This window comes from Eleutherodactylus coqui, chromosome 1, assembly GCF_035609145.1.
Source record: "Eleutherodactylus coqui strain aEleCoq1 chromosome 1, aEleCoq1.hap1, whole genome shotgun sequence".
NCBI classification, from domain to species: domain Eukaryota; kingdom Metazoa; phylum Chordata; class Amphibia; order Anura; family Eleutherodactylidae; genus Eleutherodactylus; species Eleutherodactylus coqui.
Genome location: NC_089837.1, coordinates 428,795,524 through 428,815,971, shown reverse-complemented (window position 1 = coordinate 428,815,971; position 20,448 = coordinate 428,795,524). Strand labels below are relative to the sequence as shown.

The 20,448-nt window shown below is 42.5% G+C and overlaps 1 protein-coding gene across 1 annotated transcript in view; it reads left to right on the top strand.

Annotated features, from left to right (window-relative positions):
• The window catches only part of VWA8 (von Willebrand factor A domain containing 8), a 292,087-nt gene that overhangs the window by 201,608 nt on the left and 70,031 nt on the right, over positions 1–20,448 (top strand). Inside the window, exon 38 of the mRNA XM_066581651.1 lies at positions 9,730–9,934. Coding sequence (XP_066437748.1) covers positions 9,730–9,934 — 205 coding nt within the window. The remainder of the gene's footprint in view (positions 1–9,729; positions 9,935–20,448) is intronic.

The following is a 20,448-nucleotide window of genomic DNA, read 5'->3' as shown; positions in this document are numbered from 1 at the left end:
ATCCTGGGACTAATGACTTCGTGCATCGGCGTGGTCCCCTGGGCCCAGTTCCATAGTCGCGGATTCCAGTCACTAATTCTCCAGAATTGGGACAAGTTGCAGGCTTCGCTTGATCAGACAATCCCTATTTCTGCGGAAGCCAGAGCTTCACTTCGTTGGTGGGTGTCGTCAGACAACCTGTCTCAGGCATCCGATTGGAATTTGGATCCGGCAGTAATAATCACGACCGATGCCAGCGCCAAAGGGTGGGGGGCCCACTTTGAAGGCGGTTATGTACAGGGGGCCTGGGACGTTCATGAGAAAGCTAGCTCATCGAACTTTAGGGAGCTTAAAGCGGTATGGAAATCCCTGCGTAGCCTGCAAACACGGTTAGTGGCGAAGCATGTGAGGATCTTCTCAGATAATATGACAACCGTATCACTCATTCGCCACCAGGGTACCACCAGGAATCCTCCACTACAACGACTGGCGGGGCGGATCCTTCAATGGGCGGAAGGCACAACAAAGTCCCTATCGGCCTTTCATATAAAAGGAGCCGAGAACTCAGCCGCGGACTTTTTAAGCAGAAGGAAAGTGGACCCAGGAGAGTAGGAACTCCATCCAGAGGTGTTCAGCCTTCTTGTGGAGAAGTGGGGGGTACCAGAAGTAGACCTCTTTGCGTCAAGCGCAAACACCAAATGCCGGCTTTTCTTTTCCAGAGGCGCAGAGAAACAGGCCTTGGGCACGGACGCTCTCTCTCACCCCTGGGATTGGGACCTAGCGTATGCCTTTCCCCCTCTACCACTAATCCCGCTCCTGCTAAGGAAGTTACTGCAGTCAACCCTAACAGTAATTTTTGTAGAACCATATTGGCCCAAAAGACCGTGGTTCCCCCTCCTGAGATCCCTGTCAGTGGGAGAGCCCTTCCACCTTCCAACAAGAACGGACCTACTGTCGCAGGGCCCTCTTCTTTACCCGGAAGTTCACAAGTTCAGGCTTACGGCCTTGAGCTTGAGCGGGTAAAGTTCCTAGGGAAGGGTCTTTCCCCTAATGTTATTTCCACCATTAGCGAGAGCCTTAAACCCTCGACACACAAAATCTACTCCAAAGTCTGGAAAAAATTTTCGGAGTGGTTAGGCCAGGACATCCAGCAGCTGGACCAGCCAGACGTCCGTAAAATCTTAGATTTTCTCCAGGCGGGCCTGGATAAAGGTTTGAGTCCGAATACCCTCAAAGTCCAAATTGCGGCCTTGGGGGCATTCTTCGATCTCGCGCTGGCGGAGCACAGGTGGATTAGGAGATTTCTTAGAGGGGCGAGCAGATTACATCCATTCACACGGCCCACGGCACCACCCTGGGATCTGACCATAGTCCTTCAGGCCTTCTGCGACCCCCCCCATTCGAACCGATTACGGATCTATCCATCGCCTGGCTGACGTACAAGGTAGCCCTGCTTGTGGCAGTTACGTCGGCCAGACGCGTGGGGGAAATCCAGGCCCTCTCACGAAGGGCCCCATATATGACTATCCACCCAGACAAAATAGTTTTTTCTTTAGACCCGTCCTTCCAGCCTAAAGTATTGTCAGATTTCCACAAGGGCCAACCAATAGTTATTCCACCCTTTTGCCAAAATTTCAAAAATGGAAAAGAACAAAAGCTCCACAATATAGACGTAAAAAGAGCGGTACTAGCGTACCTTGAGGCAACGGAAAGTTTCAGGAAGTCTGACAAACTTTTCGTTCAATTTCAGGGGCAGGCCAAAGGAAAGGCCGCTTCTAAAGATGCGATCGCCAGGTGGCTCAGGAGAGCCATCCAGGAGGCTTACAAGGCCAAGGGCATCCCCCCTCCAGAAGGATTGAAGGCCCACTCAACGAGAGCGGTGGCTTCCTCTTGGGCAGAGAGAGCGCACGCGTCGATTGAGCAAATCTGTAACGCAGCCACATGGACTTCAGGCCATACTTTCATTAAACATTATAGGCTGGACTTTAAATATAGTCAGGACGCATCCCTCGGTAGGAAGGTGCTCCAAGCCGTAATCCCTCCCTAAAAAGCCCATGCCACTTATTTGGTATTCCTCCAGCGTATGCTGTCATGATGTCATGGGGAAAACGGGAATTTTTTCTTACCGATAATTCCCTTTCTGGAAGACATCATGACAGCATACGGGCTTTTCCCCCCCCTTACCAACATGGTTACCCTAGTTTGTCCAACACATGAGGTAATGTGTATGCTTTGACTTCTGAGGTGTGTGATGTCAATAAAAACACACCTTCTGGTTAAATAGCTGGTCACTGTGGTCATTTGGAACGCACTGGTGTTGGTGGAGGGGAGGTTCTTTTTATACTCTGCCTCTTCCTGTCCCTTCAGGTCAGCAGGTGAGCAACCTCCAGCGTATGCTGTCATGATGTCTTCCAGAAAGGGAATTATCGGTAAGAAAAAATTCCCGTTTTTATCAGTATGCAAATAGAGGACTACAGGAAGTAGTTCTTGATATTGATGAGCTTTAGGCTAACCCTGCCCACCCCATTCTCTAGCCACTGATTGACAGTCATCTCTATATGCATAGTAATAGGCGGACAGCTGCCAGGCAGTAGCTGGAGGACAGGGTGAGCAGGGCTAGTCTGCAGCTCATGAATATAATGGACTACTTCCTGTAGTCCTCCATGTGTGCACTGGTACTGATAAGATGTAAGTTTCTGACAAACTATGCCATAGATACATATAACAAACATATCACTAGAATCAGCGTGCCTATGACCACCCCCTACTGTCCTCATAGAAGGCAGCATAAAGGTGGTGACAGATTCCCTTTAAGTCTGAGGTTATACAAACACAGACTTAGTGCAAGCAGTGGGGATAAGAAGTAAAATCTAGTATTTTACTAAAATCTAGTAAACAACACCATATTGTGTGCATAACATACGTCAGGCTATGTTTGGTGCAAGAAGTGGCATGGATGCATATCATGGAGACGTGTAGTCATGTTAGCATCTGTATTAGGTGGCAAATCAGAAAACCACTTGCAAGGCAGGATGGGTTTCATGGGCTAATGAGGACTGCAAGGTTTAAGTAAATTGATCTATAGTATCTGCCTGAGATGGTTGTTTTCCTTGTAGCTGTTATAGTGTATGTATTTTGGTGGCCATGGTTTTATATTGGATTGGTTTGTGGGTGTTTATCTCTAAGGTAGAAGATTGGGGGCGAGTCGTTGATTGAACATAGATGGGATCACCTTTAGGACCTCCTGCCACAGCTTTACAGCCAAATATTTAGGGTGTCTCTCAGTCAGTCATTCAGTTTTTAGTAATTTCCCCTTTCCCAGCCAGCCTGCAGCATATTGAGAAGTGATGAGCCGCTATTATTGTATTTTTATTTTGGACCTGTAGATAATAATTATGGTGACAATTAGTGATGTGAAATGTGAATTAGGCTCCAGAAAAAAGCTAGCTGTAATCTGGCACTTCTAAGGCCTCCCTCACACAGACGTTATTAGACAACATTTTACGATGCCTTTTCAGCGCTGCACTAAACGCTGTACAACGCTCCACAACGCTCCCATTAATTTCAGCGGGGCTATTCACTCAAGCGTCAAAACGCAGCGTCTTTAACACCGATGCATGTTGTATCCTTGGCCGTTTTCAGCCCTGCGTCGCCCATTAAAATGAATGGGCAGCGGTTTCAGTGCTGTTGAAAACCTGGCATAACTTGGTACCTTGTTTTTGTCAGATGTACAGATGCAAGCGCTAGATGTACTGCCTAAGAGAAAAAAGGAATACTCACCTACTGCTGTCATCCGGGACTTTCCAGAGCTCCAGGCAGGCTGCTGGGCACTTGTCAAGCCGACAAAGCATGTATTGCTAGTGACGGTGATTGAAATCCCCACCTCCCAGCGAGAGATTGCGCTGATTGGTTCAGAAGCGTTGGCTCCGCCAATCAGAGTCGGCACTAGATGCACCAATCTCAGCCATTCAATAAATAGCTGTGCTCGGCTGAGCCTGCTGAAACTCAGCAGGCTCAGCCAATCTGAGCAATCTCTTGCTGGAGGCGGGGTCTTTAAATTCCGTCACTAGCAAAAGATTCTCTGTCGGCGATGACAAGTGCCAGGAGCTCTGGAGAGCAACGGGAGGGAGCTAGACAGCGCCAGCTAGGTGAGTATTGACTTTTTTTTCAGTATCCTTGGCTGAAAACGCAGCCAAAATGTTGTAAAAAATGCATGACCATGCTGCTGAAACCGCAGTAAACGCAGTGTTGAAAATAGATACTATACATAGGTGCAAATGTGTTTTTTCTCCCACATAGTAATGATCTTCCATAGCCTTTGGATTATTACCTGCTTGATGAATGCTTCACTATCACTGTAGAACCAAATAGCTTTTTCCTGGAATGACCCAAATCTTTGTCTGAGCATCATCTTTCCCTGAGTAAGACAAGTACACTTGACAGTCTCTTATAAATGTTCTTCCTCTAGTTCACACCCTGAAGCCATTGGTTTCTTGTCTAGCTTCATCTCCGGCCAGGAGACATGTCATTATGAACAAGAAGAATCATGTGCACTTATAGCCTGCATCATCACTTACATGTAACACACTGCCTCATTAAACTAATGGAAATAACAGATCCATGCTCTATAACAGTGACTCCCAAACTTTTTCAGCTATGGAGCCCTTTTTGAAGCAAAAGTTTCTCGTAGAGCCCCGAAGTGGGACAGAGGGTGTGGTCAGGTGATAGATTAGGGGCGGGGCTTATCACAACATTTGATTTTTACCTCCGCTGTTATAAAAAGGACGGGACTGTTAAAAAAATAAAGAAGGGAGGAATGCTGGAGCGCTGGATGGGCGCATATATATATATATATATATATATATATATATATATATATTTAAAACTAACATTAAATCCTGTACCGCATATCAATATTCGCACGGGTTTTCTACAGATTTTTGGGTGATATCGCAGGAAGATAGGTCATGCTGCGGTGCCATACAGGAAAACATCGCTAATGTCAATGAACCCATTCAAATGAGTGGGTTTCAGATTTGTACTTGCACTATTTTCTCACCCCATTCAAAACCAACCTAAGGGGCCTTCACACTGGCGAGAAAATCGCGCAATTCTCTTGTGATGCTAGAGTGAGTGAAAACACTGTATTATAAAACCAATGATTTTCAATGGCTTCATTCTCATTTGCGATGTTTTCACTCCTGTGATGCTGTGTGGAAAAAGATCGCAGCTTGTCCTTTCTTTTTGCAATACTATCCATTGTTTTCAATGGGACTGGCAGCAGCAGTGTCAGCGCCATTGAAAACAATGGGAGAACATCACGGTCCCCTGCTGCAGCTGTGACAGCCATGCTGGGGAATTATTCAGACCCGTGGAGAATCCCTTCAGAAGCGGCTGGGAAATCCCTTCAGGGGATTGCGAGGGAGATATCGGGCTGTGAATCACGGCCTGATATTGCCCTCACCAGTGTGATGCAGGCCCAGCTTTACCCAACGGACAGGCTGTTCTGAGCAAATGAATGTCCTGGACCTGCGGTCGGCATAGCAACGCGAATTACATAACCGGAGTCAGCTTATTTGATCCGCATTGCTATGCCAACCCCAGTTCCTGGACGTTGTGTTCCCCAGCACAGGCTGTCAGGACACCACTACAGCGGTGAGTATAGTGGGAACCTAGACCCTCCTTTGGAGCCCCTGACAATCGCTCGTGGATCCCCAAGGTCCTCGCAGAGCACACTTTGGGAGACCCTGCTCTATAAAGTACAGGATTTCTTAGGTACATAATTTCTTAAATCTACAGTAGCATTTCATAAAGCCTGCAGCCAGTGCTGCAGAATAAAGCAATATCCCTGCCAGATCAGCTGCAATTTACCAGATATTTACTAGACTCCTAGGACGAGTCTGTGGTGTCAACTCTTATACAGCTGGTCAATGTATGGTGCATTGGAGCAGAGGCTGTGCTTTGTATGGCATCTGGGCAGAGCACATACGAACAGCACACTGTCTTCTGTCTTGTTGATGTAGGATCAGCAGCCCCTGGTGGCAGATTCTGTGCCGACTGTGTGAACAGGCAACCAGTCACACTCCAACCTGTCATAAGGAAATCAGTGGTCTTCATAACATTAGTGATATTGTTGAACAATACAGAATTCAGTTAAATAGATGCAAAAAACTCTGTGAAGTACTTTGAAACAAAACTTTTAAGGATGATGTTCAGGTGTGTTACAATTTGCTTTAAATGGATCAAGAAAATGGAAACTGTAAAAGTAGCAGAACTTACTTGTCCCCTCCCCTGTAGAGCCAACACTGCAGGCCTGTTGTCCTCCAGAGAGGGCGAGCTCTCTTCAGACAGTGTGGGCGCCGGCTGTTTATTACAGGTGACACTCACGGGCAATAGCTGCAATCAGCCGCGCGGCTGATTGGCACTATTAACCCTTTAAGTGCCGCTGTTAATTGTGACAGCAGCATTTAAATCCCCAGAATGATGTTCGGGGGTCCCATACGCCCCCCCCCCCAACCCCCCCACGATGAGATCGGAGGTAGCCGTGCGGGTGTCATGGCAGCTGGGGGCCTTCTGAAAGGCCCCAAGGCTATCTTAGCAGACTGCCTATCAAGGCATGCCCGTGGGGTGGCTTGATAGATTGCCTGCCCGATCACAGTATGATGTAATGCTGTAGCATTAGATCATACTGCAGGAGCGATCAAAGCATCGCAAGTTGTTGTCCCTTAGGGGGGCTAAAAAGAAAGTAAAAATAAGATCAATAAAGTTTTACTAATTGTAAATTAAAATAAAAAAGTAAAGGTTTAAATCACCCCCCTTTTGCCATATGTATAATAAAAGAATCTAAATCATAAAACAAAAATACATATTTGATATCACCACGTCCGTAAAAGTCTGATCTATCAAAGTAGCACATTATTTACCCCGCATGGTGAACGTCGTCAGAAGAAAAAAATTAACACCACTAGAAATGCACTTTTTTGGTCACTCTGTCTACCAGAAAAAATGCAAGAAAAAGCAATCCAAAAGTCATATGTATTCCAAAATGGTACCAATGTAAACTACAGGACGTCTTGCAAAAAAATGAGCCCTTTTACAACTATGTCGATGGAAACATTAAAAAGTTATTTTGCGCAGAAGATGGCGTCAGAAAATAATTTGAAAAAATTAAATGTCTTTGAAAAAAAATAAAAATAGTGCAGCAAAAAAAAAAAGGTTTGATATTGTAGTAATCGTACTGACCCATAGAATTGTTAAAAAGTTATCAGGTCATTTTTGTTGCAGTTTGTGCGCCTTAGAAACAAGACGCATCAAAAGATGGTGGAATGTTCTTTTTTTTTTTAATTTCATTTCTTACCACTTAGAATTTGAAAAAAGTTTTTAGCACATTACATGGTACATTAAACAGTAACATTGAAAAATACAACTCGTCCTGTAAAAAACAAGCCCTCATACAGCAACATCAATGGATACACAAAGAGTTAAGATTTTTAAAGGGGGGAGGAAAAAACGAAAATGGGGGGGGGAGAAGAGGGTCGCGTCCTTGAGGGGTTAAAAAAATGTTTTGAGCAGTAGAAAAAACATTTGGAAAAACATATTGCTTCAAATGAGGGCTTGTTTTTTGCGGGACGAGTTGTATTTTTCAGTGGTGCTATTTAAAGTACCATATAATGTACTGAAAAACTTTTACAAAATTCTAAGTGCAGTGAAATGAAAAAAAAAAAAAAGACATTCCACCATCTTTCAGTGCGTCTTCCTTCTATTTTTTTTCAGACTACGTTCACCTTGTGGGGCAGATAAGGTGCTCCTTTGATAGATCGGACTTTTACAGACGCGGCAATACCAAATATGTATTTTTCTTTTATGATTTAGATTTTTTATTATAGATATGACAAAAGGAGGGTGATTTAAGCTTTTATTATTTTTTTTTAAAACTGTGAAAAAGTCGCAAAAAAGACAAAAACTATTACAATTTGGTATTGGCATAATCGTACTGGCCTGTAGAATTACTTTAATATATTATTTATAATGCTCAGATAATGCAATGAAAAATAAAAATAAAATTACAGATTTTGTTAATCTTGCCACTAGAGAAAACGGAATAAAAAGCGATCAAAATTTTACGTGTTCCTAAAAATTAGATAAATGAAGATTAGAGTTCACCCCACAAAAAACAAGCCCTTCTATGGCTCTCGTAATGCAAAATTAAAATGATACGGCTCTTGGAATGTGGCGACACAAAAACAAATCTTTAAGAAAAAAAATGTTTTAAATGTACAAAAATAGCAAAACATAAACTGTATAAACTTGGTATCGCCGGGATTGTGTGACTCAGAGAATAATGATATCACATTATTTATTCCACACGCTGAACGCCGTAGAAATGTAATCAAAAAAACAAATGGCAGAATTTCTTTTTTCCCCCAATCTCCCTACAAATCTGTTTACAAAAGTTATGCAATACATTATATATACCCAAACATGATGCTATCAAAAAAGTACAACTTGTCCCGCAAAAAACAAGCCCTCATATGGCCGTGTCAATGGAAAAATGAAAAAGTTATGGGTCTTGGAACGCGACTGCAAAATTAGTTGAAATTAAATGATTGGCCCATTTAAAAAACTTGCCCTGGTAGGTCTGACAGGGGGGTAAGAAACCCGACACTCAAGGGGTTAAAGGGGACTGAAGTTTCAAAATGTAAAAATAAATAAATTGTTTTAATAAATGAATTCCTGTTTCTTTTGGATACCCCCTTGTTATATTCTGTTCCAAATTCCAGAATGCAGTGCACAGTAGTATGGGCATGTATGACACACTGATCATCCTGTTATATTTTTCCCCATGGGCTAGTAATTATTTTACTTATGTTCAGTAGTCCAAAAGTCTTAATAAATGCATTTTCCCATCTTAGAGCCTTCAAGTGGTGATTCTGCTCTTAAAGTCCTGCTCTTCCTGCAGCTACATGGATCAACATAATAAACCTAACATGAAGCATGCTATCCCATCATTCATGGTATCTGATTGAAAGTATAACAGTCATTTCATTTCTTATCCCATAAATCAGTACTACTAGTGGTGATAAGAAATGTGTAATATATCACTTAGTAGGTGATATATCCCTACGTTGCACAGCGATTTTATGAATGGCAGTCCTGGAATATGCAAAATAGGCCACAAAAAGGAGCCCAGGACCGCACTGGTATGAAAGCTGTCCAAAAGACAATAGCTACATCCCAACAAAAAGACAATATCCAAAACGTAACATAACCCAATAAAAAAAATCCCTATTATGCACAAAAATAAAAGAACAGAACAGAAAATATAAATCATTCACTTAATAAGGAACCGTTCACAGAATAGACAAATTAAAATGCTAAATTGTATTCCTAATTTTGCTAAAAACATTCACACTAGGGCACACAGAATGTTGAGATTGGGACGATTTATTCGCCAATCTCTAATGGAGCAAAAAAGGAAGGAGGACAACACTCAACATTCAGACGTACATGTAAGGTGAAGGTGAACACCTTGATGCGCTTATCATATACCCTGGTCTACCATCAAGGCCATGGGTCCTGCTCATTTTTTATTTTCAATCTCAACCTTCTGTGTGCCCTTGTGTGTGAATCCTGACTAACAAGGATGTGACCGTCGGTCCCTACCAGTGCACCACAGAATAAGGTTTAACCCCCATAGTTATTTGTAGTGGGGCCATCAGTCATGTTACATTGCTATTTTGTGTCTTACAGAGCGTCATCGTTGTCTCCCTATACATCTTGGTTGTCTAAAATAACAGACAGCGACGTTTTACTGGCCCCACTGGGAAGCAGCGGAGTTGTTTCTGTGGATATGGGAGGCACCGTTAGGCTGTGGGAGACCGGACTCGAAAGTGTTCAGCGATCCCTGCTTGAGTGGAGAAATATGATTGGACAAGAAGATGGGCGACCAGTGCAGGTAAGATCCAGGTCTTTGTTCTTGAGCTGGTAACTGCTAAGTTCTGTCAAATAGCTGGTCTTAAAATGAAAGTCCGCCATCAAATATAGTTTTGTTTATATATTTATATTATATATAATCTTACTATATATTTATTAACTTAATTCTAGTCAGAGCTCCGGTTTTCTGAGTCAAATATAAAAACTAGTACCTAGGGTATAGGGCTGTTGATCCAGGGATTACTCCGGAGTCAGAAGGGAATTATTTCCCTTAAATGGGAAAAATTGTCTTCTACCTAGGTTTTTTTTGCCTTTCTCTGGATCAACATCAGGGGGTAATAGGCTGAACTGGATGGACATGTGTCTTTTTTTTTGGCCTTACATACTATGTTACCTGCATCCACCATAAGAGGGAGCTTACTGTTTCTACGGATGAGTAGGGTCCTAGGTGTCTCATAGCCTCTCACCCTGTCTCCCACTGAGGCAAAGTTTATTGTGACACCAATTACTCCTAACTGCAGTGTTATCCAGATGACAGAACTCCTTCACCATCACAGTGGATTTTAATGATGGCTGTGTATGCATTAATTAGTGTTAGTGATATACCCCCATGTGTATACCTCATTAATGTACACATATCTCACAACAGATGTCTAATGGTATTGATTTGTTCACAATTCGCCAATTTAAAAAGACACTGTCACCTACCTTTAGCCCTATAAACTAAGCGCTGGAAGTCCCCGCTGTAGTACATTGAGCAGCACTGCTATGTAGTCCGCCCATTATTAAATTAGAACATGCAGACTAATTAGCGCAACACTCAATGCGCTGAGCGGCAGCTTTCAGCGCAGACCTCAGAGGTTGCAGTTTTGTTAAGGCGTTGGAATATATTTGATTATAGTGACACCCCTTTATCATAGGTAAAATTGTATTTTGTCTCCATGGTGAGGATTGGTACCGACACATGCGTAATCCTCTATATATTACATTTTTTGGCAGCATATATACAAGTGCATGCGCATATATAAATTCTTATACTGGTTACTGATATGATTGTATGCGTGAAGTTTTATAGTGCTTGCGCACATACAAGCTCATGTGTGGATCTTCTATGGCGAGCGTTGGTATGAGTGCATGCGTGAGTCCTTGAAGAGGCGCATGCATGAAGCTACAATGGAATAGAACCAATAAGGGCCCTTTATAATGGGGTAATGCCTCTTGGTCATGATAGCGGCATGTTGTGACTGCTTGATACTATGCAATAGGTGTAATTAAGTGACGTGTATATTTCCCGCCTGCTATGGAGGTTAATTAGTCACTATCTGGATATCGTCCTATCGAGAGGCTATCCTGTTTATGCCTCAATTCTGTTTAAGTCTCCTGATGATTTCAGTAGCTATTATTCTGGAGGAAATGTAATGGGCCATGCATAGATAACAGATATGTGAGTAGGCTGTAATAGGCACAGAATAGGTGACGTCCTTGGTGACGTCCTTATCAGGACGATCGCCCCACAGTCGGCAGGGTGCTGGTTGTGGAGAGTGCAGGTAGAGTTGTCATCATGCATCAAAGCTCCCAGCCACACCGCTCCTGTTGTAGATATGCGGAGAACGTATTAATATTATCCAATAGGCCCTGTGCTGAATGAGTACATGGTGTTTTTTATTTTCTCCTGCTGTTTATATGTGTGGGATTGATACATCTGCAATGCCTTTCCACTTTATATATGCATGTCATTTATGCTTATCCTTTTATTATATGTATGTATAGTATTTGTGAGCATTTTAATGAATTTCCATAAAGGTATATTATAAGGGAATACTTACATGCAGTGACTCGTGTCCTGCTCGCCTGTCAATCATTTTAGAGCAGACCGTGGACAGCAAAACAGGAGGAGGGGAGACCCCTAGAGGCCATCATTTTAAAGTGCTTTTTAAGCAAAAAAAAAAGTCAATTCAGGTAAATAAAATACATAGCAGTTTTGCCATTTATCACACTGGCCATCTTATAAGCAAAGGTTTGAAAAGTTAGTGGCCGTATAAATAAAAAATGGTTGTCATATTTCCTGACAGTGAGGTTCAATGTTACACATTTAGATATCTTATAGTGTTTGCTATCCTTAATGCTTAATAGATCCATAAACACAACCATACATCAACTCTAAAATATCTGTTCGAACAGCAATATATTTAAAAGGGGTATTCACAAAATTGACTTTTCTTACCTATCCATAACATAGGTGATAAAAATGTGATTGGTAGGGATGCTTAGAACAGGGGTCCCGTGTCTCCCTCTCTTGCTTTTCTCCTTATTGCCGGCTCGCTCACCGCCTACGGTGTGAAAGAGATTGAATGAACGACTCCATTCATCTTCAGTAGGACTGCTGGAGATAGCGGAGTGCTTGTACTTTGCGAATTCCATCAGCCTGATTAAAATGAATGGAGCTCAGCTGCTGTGGGACACGGAACCCGTGTTCTCTGAATCATGGGGGTGTCAGTAGTGAGACCCCCTACTGATAAGGCTTTTATTACCTATACTGTGGATAGGTGATAAAAGTCAAGCTTTAGAATACCCATGTAATGTTAGATTCTTCTTGCAGTCTTGTGTTCTACAGGTGAGTGGAGTGATGCCCTTCCTAATTACAATAGCGCCACCTAGTGGCCATTATGTAAATAGCGATTGGCATGCTACAGAAATATTTTTCTTTCCTTTCATTTTTCTCATCGATTTCGTTTAAATTTTATCCACATGGCTTGCATTTTAAATTGTGCAGATTTTCTGCAGACAGTTCTGCTGTGTAAAATCAGTGGCTTTTACTCTATATGTGAAATAATCTAAGGGCATGTTGACATGGGTCGCATTTGCTGTGGATCTTCCATATGGGCTCTTAAAAGAGTAGCAGCAAAGTGGATGAGAGTTTCAAAATCTCTTCCACATGTTGCAAAAAAAATCAGCACAAATTCTGTGCGAGAATTGACATGCGGAGTCAGTGTTGGCATCAAATATGCTGCAGAATCCACGTCTTCTGGGATGAGGGGGTGAATTCCGCACCATAATCGGTGTTAAAAACGACTTCAAAATCCAGGTTTTGATGCTGACTTTCATAGAATTGTAGAGTTGGAAGGGCCTCAAGGGTTATCGAGTCCAACCTCCCCTGCTCAGTGCAGGATCAGTAAATCATCCCAGCCGCTGATTCAAGACTTCCATAGAAGGAGAACTCGCCACCTTCCGTGAATCTTCTACAGCAAATCCTTCCTGTGTGAACATGCCGTAAGGGGACCTCCATGCATAACATAATTTCTTCAACGACAATTCGCTGTGGATTTTGGCATATATCCGCATCAAAATCTGCATGTAACAGTGGAAGAGGTGAAATCCGCTGGATTCAGCGCTTTTTTGTCCATTTAAATGCCGGACAGCTGAGAGGAAACCAAACACCCAATTTTTGTTAGTGGAGTCCATTCTGCGCTGTTCGGTTCTGTAATAGAACGGATCTGTTTGGCCAGGAATTTCGCAAGCGGAAGATGTGAAAGCAGCCTTTTGGATTTGTACATACACATGGATTGTTTTACCCATATTTATGACCATTTGTCCAGGTTGTTGAAGGTAACCAATGGTTGTCACAACTGCAATGGGTCGTATGTCAAAAAAAAAATCATGTGCAGTCCTCTTCTTCCGCGGTCACCAGTAGTCTGCCATCATATGCGTATCCCATCGTCCACACTCCTGTTCTTCCATGGTCACTACGGTAGTAGTCTGCCATCATATGCGTATCCCATCGTCTGCCATCATATGCGTATCCCATCGTCCACACTCCTGTTCTTCCATGGTCACTTCAGTAGTAGTCTGCCATCATATGCGTATCCCATCGTCCACACTCCTGTTCTTCCATGGTCACTTCAGTAGTAGTCCGCCATCATATGTGCATCCCATCGCTCGCAGTACTGTTCTTCCATGGTCACCAGTAGTCAGCCATCATATGTGTATCCCATCACCGCAGTCCTGTTCTTCCATGGTCACTAGTAGTCCGCCATCAGATGTGTATCCCATCGCTCGCAGTGCTGTTCTTCCATGGTCACCAGCAGTCCGCCATCATATGTGTATCGCATCGTCCGCAGTCCTGTTCTTCCATGGTCACCAGTAGTCCGCCATCATATGTGTATCCCATCGCTCGCAGTACTGTTCTTCCACGGTCACCAGTAGTCAGCCATCATATGTGTATTTCAAAGTCGAGATGCTGCTTGTGTTTCAATTTTCCTGCTTTATTAATAAACATTTTATTAATAAAGCAGGAAACTTGAAACACAAGCAGCATCCCGACTTTGAAATTTACTTGCATAAGGAAGCCAAAGAAACCGGTGACTGATTAAGTCTTGTGAAGCACGCCTGCTGAAAGGAACAGGGAGCAGAAACCAACAAAGGTGGGATGGATACAATTTTTTCTTGAATATCATATGTGTATCCCATCATCCGCAGTACTGTTCTTTCACGGTCACCAGTAGTCGGCCATCATATGTGTATCCCATCATCTGCAGTCCTGTTCTTTCATGGTCACCAGTAGTCGGCCATCATATGCGTATCCCATCGTCTGCAGTCCTCTTCTTCCATGGTCACCAGTAGTCGGCCATCATATGAGTATCCCATCGTCTGCAGTACTGTTCTTCCATGGTCACCAGTAGTCCACCATCATATGTGTATCCCATCATCTGCAGTACTGTTCTCCCATGGTCACCAGTAGTCGGCCATCATATGTATCCCATCATCCACAGTCCTGTTCTTCCACGGTCACCAGTAGTTGGCCATCATATAAGTATCCCATCGTCTGCAGTCATGTTCTTCCACGGTCACCAGTAGTCAGCCATCATATGTGTATCTTATCATTCGCAGTCCTGTTCTTCCATGGTCACCAGTGGTCCACCATCATATGTGTATTTTATCATTCGCAGTCCTGTTCTTCCATGGTCACTAGTAGTCCGCCATCATATGTGTATCCCATCGCTCGCAGTACTGTTCTTCCATGGTCACCAGTAGTCTGCCATCATATGTGTATCCCATCATCCGCAGTACTGTTCTTCCACGGTCACCAGTAGTCAGCCATCATATGTATATCCCATCGTCCGCAGTCCTGTTCTTCCACAGTCCTTATTTCCCCTGTTCATCACTTACATCACTAAGACAACCTGGAAATCCATCCAAAATGACTGCAGATTGTACACTTTGATGCTCATGCTACACCCAAGTGTTCAGGAACAGAGGTGAGCGTACTCTCCACAAGTTCACCGGAGTTAGTGGCTTTATAGTTCCCAAGGGAATGCTTTACAACTCTACATAACAACGACTGCGCTGCACCTCACGGTTGTCCACTGAATCTTGGAAATGCCGGTCTTTCATGAGTTCCCGTATTTGTGGTCCATCGAATTTACCTGCTTCTAGCTTCTCCATGCTCATCGTAGGAAATCTTCTACATTTGTAGCTGAAACACATTCCATATCTTATCAATGTCTTTACACATTGTTTCATCAACCCTAGTGTGATGTGCAGTGGTGGCGATATGTACCATATGTACTAATAGTAAGCAAATGCCGGCGGGAAAATAAAGTAAGTATAATAAAAATAGATAATGACATCAGGAATATCTCAAAAACTAGAGCTCCTACAGTGAAATGGATGGTATTTTAGGAATCAGCGGCACAAAATACCCAGAATAAGGTCTAAAATTCCAGACACCATGAAAAAAAAATTCGTCCCACAACACACTGTATTTTTCGCTGAGAACAGATCCAAATTTGATGACCTGAGTTTTTTAGCCAACATTTGTATTGACAAATCAGGAAAACATAATGTATTGTATGTCTAGAGCTCTGTATTGTGATGGGAACATGTTACCAGAAGTAATGTAACCTATTAAACCATAATTATCACAGTCATAATAAACTGTGAAAGCTTTTGACAAAAAAATAACTGGACACATACATATTTTTTTTACCTGGACACTGTACGACCCCTTTTATTTGGGATTTTTTAAACAATTGCCAATCTGGAGCAGATTTTGAGGCCCGTGCATTCTGCTATTTACACCAACATGCTTGGGTCTGGGCACATTCCTCTAGTGTATTCATGAAGGAAAAAGAAATGTCACACAAGATGCAGGGGATAAAACGAACACCCCGCAAAATATCACCTGCCTAACCCAGGAGGAAGTGCAGAACCAGATAAAAAAGATTAAAATCGACAAATCGCCGGACCCAGATGGAATACACCCAAGGGTTCTAAGGGAACTAAGTGACGTGATAGATAGACCGCTTTTTCTTATATTTAGGGACACTATCAAAGCCCCGGGGTTGTACAACTGAATTGGCGCATTGCCAATGTGGTTTCAATATACAAAAAGGGGTCAAGAAGGGAGCCTGGTAACTACAGGCCGGTAAGTCTCACTTCAATAATTGGAGAAATATTTGAGGGGTTTCTGAGAGATGCCATTCTGGAATACCTCCAAGGAAAACAACTGTACAACTCCTCACCAGCACGGGTTCATGAGGGGTCGATCATGTCAGACCAATTTGATCAGCTTCTACGATGAAGTAAGTTTTAGGCTGGACCTGGGAGAGTCTATTGATTTCGTATAGCTGGATTTTCTAAAGCATTTGACACCGTGCCGCATAACAGGTTGATATATAAAATGATACAGCAGGGACTGGGTGAAAATGTGTGTATCTGGGTAAAGAACTGGCTCAGAGATAGAAAGCAGAGGGTGGTAATAAATGGTTCATACTATGATTGGGCCACGGTCACTAGTGGGGTGCCACAGGGTTCAGTACTAGGCCCCATTCTGTTCAATATATATTTACCAATGACCTGATAGACGGACTGAAAATGAACTGATAGCCAAATATCGATATTTGCAGATGATACAAAATTATACAATTATACAAAAGGACCTAGACAAGCTGGGGGCTTGGGTAGAAAAATGGCAAATGAAGTTCAATGTTGATAAATGTAAGGCTATGTACATGGGCAGGAGAAACGGATGTCACCAATATACACTAAATGGGGTACTGCTAGGGAAAAGAGATATGGAAAAAGACCTGGGGGTACAAGTGGACTGTAGACTTAACTGGAGAAATCAATGCCAGTCAGCTGCTGCAAAAGCAAATGAAGTCCCGTGGATTATTAAAAGAGGTATAGGGGCGAAGGACGAGAACATCATCCTCCCACTATATAAGGCACTTGTCAGGCCTCACATGGAATACTGCGCACAGTTCTGGTCACCGGTGCTCAGGAAAGATGTTACAGTGCTGGAGGGAGTTCAAAGAAGGGCGACTAAATTAATAAACGGAATGAGAGGACTGGAATACCCGGAGAGGCTATCGAAATTGGGATTATTCACCCTGGAAAAAAGACGGCTAAGGGGCGATCAAATAACTATGTATAAATACATTAGGGGACAATACAAGGATCTCTCCCATGATCTGTTTATACGCAGGACTGCGTTGGTAACAAGAGGGCATCATCTACATCTGGAGGAACAAAGGTTTCATCACCAATACAGAAGGGGGTTCTTTACTGTAAGAGCAGTGAGACTGTGGAACTCTCTGCCTGAGGACATGGTGATGGCAACATCCATAGAGGAGTTTAAGAGGGAACTATACGTCTTTCTAGAGCGCTGTGATATAGGATATAGACATTAAATAACCAGCGGGGTTGTTAATCCAGGTCTTGTAGTTAGGTAGGAACTTTCAAAACGTTGATCCAGGGATTATTCTGACTGCCATTATGGAGTTGGAAAGGAATTTTTTCCCCACATGGGCTAAATTGGCTTCTGCTTCATTGTTTTTTTTTTGCCTTCCTCTGGATCAACAAGGGGGGTGGAAACAGGCTGAATTGGATGGACATTACCTCCATTCAGCCTAACATACTATGTTACTATAAATTCACTTTCTTCTCCAGGAATGTGGTGAATAGAGATAGCAAGGTCCCTGTAGTAGGACAACCAAGCAGCAGCTATATTATATAGAGCAGCTCCATTGCTGCTTTTGGCGAGTGTGTGTGTGTGTGTGTGTATGTATATATATATATATATATATATACCGTATATATATAATTTTGAAATGCTTTTATGACATATGAAAAATGATCGATTATGTCATAAAGCAGTGGCCGCGCACTTAGCTGTTTCCGTTACTCCCATTCACTTCAATGATAAATGACTGCTCATGTGTGGCCGCTTCATCTCCTAAACATGGATTGGGCATCAGTATTGTTTTGGGATTGTTGGGGGTCTGAGCTGTTCAAATTGACCACACTTATCCAGTCCATGTGCCATAAAAAATGTGAGAAAAGTTCTTTACTTATCATAGCTGGCGTAGCTTTACTTTTCAGGCACGTGTGCAGCTAAATGCTATGCCAGATTTACTAAGAGATGTGTACCCCTTAACAAATTTGGTGCATATTACTCCAAGATAATTTGGATTAAGACCAGCTTAAATTTGCTGGTTTTAGTAAATTTCCTACTTAGTTTTGTGTAATAGAGTTGATAGGAATATTCTGAATGAAATCGTTTTTATCTAAGTTTATCATTGGGACAAGTTTGTGAGTGATGCCGCTATCAACTGTTATACCACATGGTGGCGGCATCGAGCTGTAGCTGAACTTACAGAAGACTTTTACAGGCTGCTATTCAGTTTGTTAAGAAACGTATTTCATTTGTATTTGGTAGTTGTGAAGTATCTGTAGTGGCTAACTAAAGTCACCTATAACAGGACAGTTATTACCTGAATTATTACTGGAAACAGCGAATTTAGAAGATCGTCGTTTTGTGTAGAAGTGGCAGCCAACAGGGCGCTGAATGACACATCTCTCATTTATCGGAGTTGCTTTGTTTTTAGCTCGCTTAAAAAAACAAGCGATTATGGACCCGTGTAAACAGGAGTCGCTCAATCTTTGAACGAAGGCCCGTTTAGTGTGAATGGAGGCGGGCGGTGTGAGCAATCTCCAGCCTGCTCTGCAGCCATTATAACAGAACGACTATCCCTCCTGTGTAACAGCATCATGACCGATAGTGACTTACTGAACAGGTATGCACTGTAGTACAGTTATGAAAGGTAACTAATATCATTATTAACATTTTAAGTTCAAATGGATTAAAATGTTAAATGTTTTATGTTAGAGAGCAAATGGCAATTGTCCATCCATGCCATGAATTGTACAGTAGTGGGGCAGGTGTTGTATCATGAAATGTTTTAGATTACTGTATGTTTCTAGAAAAATGTTACCGTAATTTTAAACTTTTAGCATAACATATCAGTAAAAATGACTGGTGGGATCTGGATTCTGAGACCCACTAATCAATAGAATGAAATGGCAAAAGTATTCGGTCAGTTGGCCTCAGAAGATCAGCTTTTTCAGACTCCCCTCTTAGAGCCACTTAAAGGGGTTTCTGGGACTAAACTATTGATGATTATCTCCAAGATAAGTTATCAGTAGTTAATTGTCGAGGTCCGCCACTCAAAACCCCCACATATTAGCTGATTGAAGAGGCCATGGCGCTCGGGTGAGTGCCCATGAGGTCTACTCAGGCATAGAATGGTAGAGTTGAAAGGGACCTCCAGGGTCATCTGGTCCAACGCCCTGCTCAGTGCAGGATTCACTAAATCATCCCAGAGAGATATTTATCAAGCCTTTGTTTGAACACTTACAGTAAAAGAGAACTTACCACCTCCCGTTGTAACCTGTTCCACTCATTGATCACCCTCACTGTCAGAAAGTTTTTTCTAATAGCTATTCTAACTCTTCCCTTTCAGTTTCATCCCATTGCTTCTAGTCTCTCCTTGTGAAAATGAGAATAGGGCTGATCCCTCTGCAGTGTGACAAGCCTTCAGATATTTGTAGACAGCTATTTAGTCTCCTCTCAGCCTTCTTTTTTGCAAGCTAAATATTCCCAGATCCTTTAACCGTTCCTCATAGGACATGATTTGCAGACTACTTAACATCCTGGTAGCTCTTCTCTGAACTTGCTCCAGTTTATCAATGTCTTTTTTTCTAAATTGGGGTGACCAGAACTGGACATAATATTCCAGATAAGGTCTGACTAAGGAAGAGTAGAGGTCAATAAATACTATATCTACGCATTTTCCTGATCAACCCAGTCGGTAATTCTGTCATAGAAGAAAATTAGATTATTCTGACATGACTTGTTTGTTACAAACCCATGCTGGCTCTGGTTAATAACTCAATTTTTATTTGTACTTGCATACATGCTGTTTAATAATTTGTTCAAAGATCTTTTCTGGTATAGAAGTCAGGCTCACAGGCCTGTAGTTTCCTGGATCCACCTTCTTCCCTTTTTTTGAAGATAGGGACAACACGTGTCCTTTTCCAATCTTCTGGGACTTCTCCTGTTCTTCAGGAATTTTCAAAGATTATGGCAAGTGGTTCAGCAATTACCTCCGCTGCTTCCTTTAGTATCCTAGGATGTAATTCATCTGGACCTAGAGATTTAAGTTCATTTAAGTTAGCTAAGTGTTACCTCACTATATC